The sequence below is a fragment of the Octopus bimaculoides genome, chromosome 9 (assembly GCF_001194135.2).
Source record: "Octopus bimaculoides isolate UCB-OBI-ISO-001 chromosome 9, ASM119413v2, whole genome shotgun sequence".
Lineage (NCBI taxonomy): Eukaryota > Metazoa > Mollusca > Cephalopoda > Octopoda > Octopodidae > Octopus > Octopus bimaculoides.
Genome location: NC_068989.1, coordinates 75,789,169 through 75,794,038, shown reverse-complemented (window position 1 = coordinate 75,794,038; position 4,870 = coordinate 75,789,169). Strand labels below are relative to the sequence as shown.

The window sequence follows — 4,870 nt, the reverse complement described above, 5'->3', positions numbered from 1 at the left end:
TGTGTGTGTGTGTGTGTGTGTGTGTGTGTGTGTGTGTGTGTAAATACATGTATTTTAAGATTTCACTTAGTCGAGGCGATATTAATAACCTGGTGTTAAAACGCGATGTACATATACTTCAGAATGAAGCATCAGTCGAGTACAGAGAGGTAATATGAGATTAAAGAAATGACAAGGGAACATGAATTGCGCAATCAACTGCGTTAGCTTACAGCTGTTTCTGCTATAAAATGCAGTGCATTCAGAGGTGAATGCTTGCGCATCACCTTATAGCTTCAGAGCTTCTAAAAGTAACACTCACACATACATACATACATACATACAGACAGACAGACAGGTATACGGACGGACGACAGACGTATGGACTGATTGATTGTATACTTTATACACAAGATGGTGATTCTAACTCTAAAATTAATACATGAGATTCAATCCGTTTCATGTTAATAATATCTTTGTTTTTCTATAAAATTTTCATGGATTATTTTCCTCGCTAAACTAAAAAGACCCTTATATTATTTCAGGAGTGATGTGTGAGGATCCCTTTTTCCCAGTAAATGGAGATGTCACGGTGAACACCTATGCCCTAGGAGGTAATGCATCATACAAATGCAATGAAGATGGCTATCAGCCATTTCCAAACTCCATTCGAACTTGTGTGGCAAATAACAGCAAAAACGGACTGATATGGTCAGGAGAAATCCCAAAATGTCTTGGTAAGTATATACATACAAGACTGACACGCTTTCATCTTATTTCTGCATTGTTTTGTAGTCTCAGTTATTTAAAACTTTGAACACTTATTCGTCTTCAATGCGTAGCTGTGCTAATTCTAGTATATATATATATATATATATATATATATATATATATATATACTAGCTGACGGACCCGGTAATTCCTGAGAAAGAGGAGGTTTGTCCCTTGGTTCCGTTCTCATAACACCTACACTGCTAGAAATAAGAGCTAAAGGGCTGTATTGTTGCTGTCAACGCATATATAATTGTATACATACATGCCGACAGCGACCGTAGATGGCCGAAAATTGACGACTATGATATCCCTTTACCGTACGGTTTCAGATTTAGGCTGAAGCATCGTCAGAAGTCGGTACAGTTCACCAGTTACCAGACAGCCTTGCAATGAGCATACATGATTACTCTATAGAAATTTATGGATGATTTAGCAAAGCGCTAATGTATGTACCAGTAATTAAATAAGGCAGATAGTTAGCAGAATTTCACAAAAAAGGAAAACAATAAATGTCATTGGATATAACTGAGGGTGTTAGAACACCTACACTGTTAAAAATAAGGGCTAAAGGGTTCTGCTGCTGCTGTCAACGCACATATAATTGTATACATACATGGTAGCAAGTAGTGGGACTGAACCCTGGACTGAAGCCAGTCAGAGAGAAAAATAAAAGCATATATCTGATGTTTTTATCGTTGTCGTCGTTATCGTTGTTATTGTTTTGTTGTCCCAGGTCAGCCGTGATCCTAGCATTTGTTCCATTAGATAATAGGAAGGATTTGGATGAAGATTTAACTGCTATTTCTGGAAGGTCGAACAACGGCGTCGAGATTCCTTCTCTGACTGGTATAAGTGTATTACATATGTTTCTGTGTTTGTAAATGCATTTATTGAGAATATATTATATAATCAGATATTTTATATTATTTTTAGATGTTAAAAAGCCAATTTTGGTTGCTGGTACGTGTACTGACTCAGTAACTGTCAAACTGTACAGTTTGTTCAATCTGACACAGCCCGAATTCACAGATAACTCTGGCAAAGTTCGCATCACAGTTCAGCCAGACTACATCAGCCAAAATTTTGTCATCAACAATAACTTCACAGTAGAATACACAGCAACTGATGATGCTGGAAACAATGAGACATGCTCAACTTCTGTTATCGTCGAAGGTAGGAACAAGCCATTTCTTATTACATTTGTAGATTGTGAGAATCGTTAGAGCGTCACCAAAGAATGATTTGTGGATATCCGTTATTTCTTCAAATCCCGCCGAAATCACCTTTGTCTTTAAACTTTCGGGGGTCGATAAAATAAAGCACCTGCCAAGTACTTGAGTCTATGTAATCTACTAACACTTTCCTTCAAAACTGCAGGCCTTGTACCTAAATCAAAAATTATATATGTGTGTGTGTGTGTGTGTGTGTGTGTGTGTGTGTGTGTGTGTGTGTGTGTGTGTGTGTGTGTGTGTGTGTGTGTGTGTGTGTGTGTGTGTCCTAGCGTTTAATATTTGCGGTGGGGTACGCTTTTCTGTTCCTTTTTTATGCTTTTGTCTTTGTTGTTTTTATGTGGTGGATTTGGTTCGGAGAGGCATTAGAGTGCCGAATAAAAATCCCTTTTGGTACGTACACTGGCTTTCTGCGCTCTTGGTTTATGCTGAAATCAATTTTTCCTTTTAATTCACCATTCCGGGCTCAATATAAAATACCAGCCTTATATTAGAATTGATGTTTCTCTCTTCTTTCTCTTCGTCTCTCAGAATCACCTACGTTGCGTCCTCAATAAGGTCGTAGGGGTTACTCAGATCATCACTTTCTCCAGAAGTAGAAATGAGCGAAAGGGACGGCAATCTCTTCTAATAGAAGTCTGTCATTTATTGGTGGAACCGTCCAAGGACGGCCTGAGGAAAATGGGAATAAAGAATATTTAAGAAAATATTGAAATTCATTTACCAATAATATATTTACAACTACTGGTGATTTTGTTGTTAATATTTCCATTGCATTTATTTCGTCAAGGTTGACTTTGTTTTTCATCCCTTTTGGAGTTGATAAAATTATCACTAGGTGCCGGCCTTGTACCAAATTTTAAAAGCAATATTTTCCTTGCATGTGAATGCAGCGAGCTGGCAGAATCGTAACCTCACCGAAGAAAATGCTTAATAGCATTCCTTCCGAATTTACATTCCGAGTTCAAATCCTGCCGAGGTCGACATTGCCTTTCGTTCTTTTGGGGGTCGATAAAATAAGTACCAGTTGAACACTGGGGCTGATATGTTCAATTTGTCCTCACTCCCCCACCCACGAAATTGCTGGCTTTGTGCCAAAATTTGAAACCAATATTTTCATTGCAATTTTTTACTTACTGGGTCTGGTAAAAGAGATAATACCGTGAGTTTTTTAGAACGTGAAGTCGATGCAGTTAATGTACCTTTTAAACTGTTGTAGCTCAACACCTAAGGGGAACACGTTGTCAGGTAGGAGATTCCAAATGGACTGTAAAAGGCAATTAGTGTCCGAGAGATTGGGCACTAAAAGTTTGACAAGAGATGGAGTGTGAGTGAGTCAATGTTGCGTGAGCAGTGGAGGTGTCTATCTTTGAGTAGCAGAGATTAATTGAATCGTGAAGGAAAATATAGAAAGAGAAGACAGTATATATGAGGGTCAGAGTTAGGAGTGTGTCACATATAACAATTTGTCGAGTGTCTCTTTTTTTTGCGGTCATGACTGTCTAATTACATTGTAACAGTATCGTCCCAAATGCTGGAACAATATTCCATTGTGGGTCTCACTTTACCTTGTAGAATGTCAGCAGCTGTTGAGAGCTGAAATATCTTTTGTGACAGTCTTTGAGATGCAGTCCCAGCTATGCTAAGGTTGTGCTTTCATACAGAGAAATTCTCGGTAATGGTGAGATGCAATATTTGGAGTGACTGCGAGAGATGTAACTGAGTGGTACGTATATTTAGAGGAAAGGTTCTTGATACAAGGAGTGCTTAAGATTTTTGCTGCTAAAAGAGACAAGATTGACATGGCCAACTAGAATACGTTGTCAAGGTTTTTATTTATAAGTCAATGCAGGTCTAGTGTGTGGTGCGTAGGTAGCGTGTGTATGATGCATGGTCTAGGAACGCTAAGGAGGAATTAAGGGTCTGCATAAGAGTGGGCGTTGTTGAATATGGCGTCATTTTTGTAGCTGTCATTTTTTTTCTGTTTTGATTAAACCTCAGTCTGTACGGAGCCGATAAGCTCATTGAGCTTGATGTTAGACTTATTTCTATGGCATTTAAGCTACTCAAGAACACAAGACTACTCACCTGTGAATGGAACGCCAAGCTATCACAGAATTAACTACCCATTCAAGATGCTGCAGGTATTCATTTTCAGCTGAGCAGATAACAGTATGAAATATATTTTAATGTACAATTTTTCATATATCAGTGAGACCTTAACTTTAAAGACGTAGAAGTGGCTATGTAGTCAGACGATTCTCCCTAAAATCATGTTTCTGGGTTCAGTCCCACCACGTGGCATCTTGGGCAGAGTTTCTATTAAAACTTCAGGCCGACGGAAACCTTGTGATTGGATTTGGTAGGCGGAAACTGAAAGAAGTCCGTCGCGCGCGCGTGTGTGTGCGCGCACACGCCTTTGCGTCTGTGATTGTATCCCACCACCACTTGACAACCGGTCTTGGTCTGTTTATGTCCTCGTTGTCTAGCGGCTCAGCAAAAAGAGACCGATAGAATAAATATCGGGTTTAGAAAAAAAATTCAAGTACTGCGGTCGATTCATTCGACTAATAGTTCATCAAGGCGGTGCCCTAGCATGGCTGCAGTCTGATGACAAAAACGAGTAAAAGATAAAAGATATCCATTAGATTCGTTATCGGAAATGAAAAGAAAAACTAACGTATGAATATTTAATAATTCATGTATGTATAAAATTTCTTCCATTTATGCTTTGCTTTGAATTTTTCCAGATTACATCCCTTTCGAAATCTCTTGTACTAAAAACAAACTGGTCGTCATTGAAAATAGCAGCGATTCAAAATACTTAATTTTCAATGAAGAGTCTATAGAAATTACTGACGGCGGCAAAAACAAAAGTTACACGGTCA

At 38.6% G+C, this 4,870-nt stretch overlaps 1 protein-coding gene across 1 annotated transcript in view; it reads left to right on the top strand.

The window, feature by feature from the left end:
- The window catches only part of LOC106868257 (uncharacterized), a 207,241-nt gene that overhangs the window by 123,212 nt on the left and 79,159 nt on the right, over positions 1–4,870 (top strand). The window contains exons 22-24 of the mRNA XM_052970932.1: positions 525–716; positions 1,687–1,926; positions 4,733–4,866. Coding sequence (XP_052826892.1) covers positions 525–716; positions 1,687–1,926; positions 4,733–4,866 — 566 coding nt within the window. The remainder of the gene's footprint in view (positions 1–524; positions 717–1,686; positions 1,927–4,732; positions 4,867–4,870) is intronic.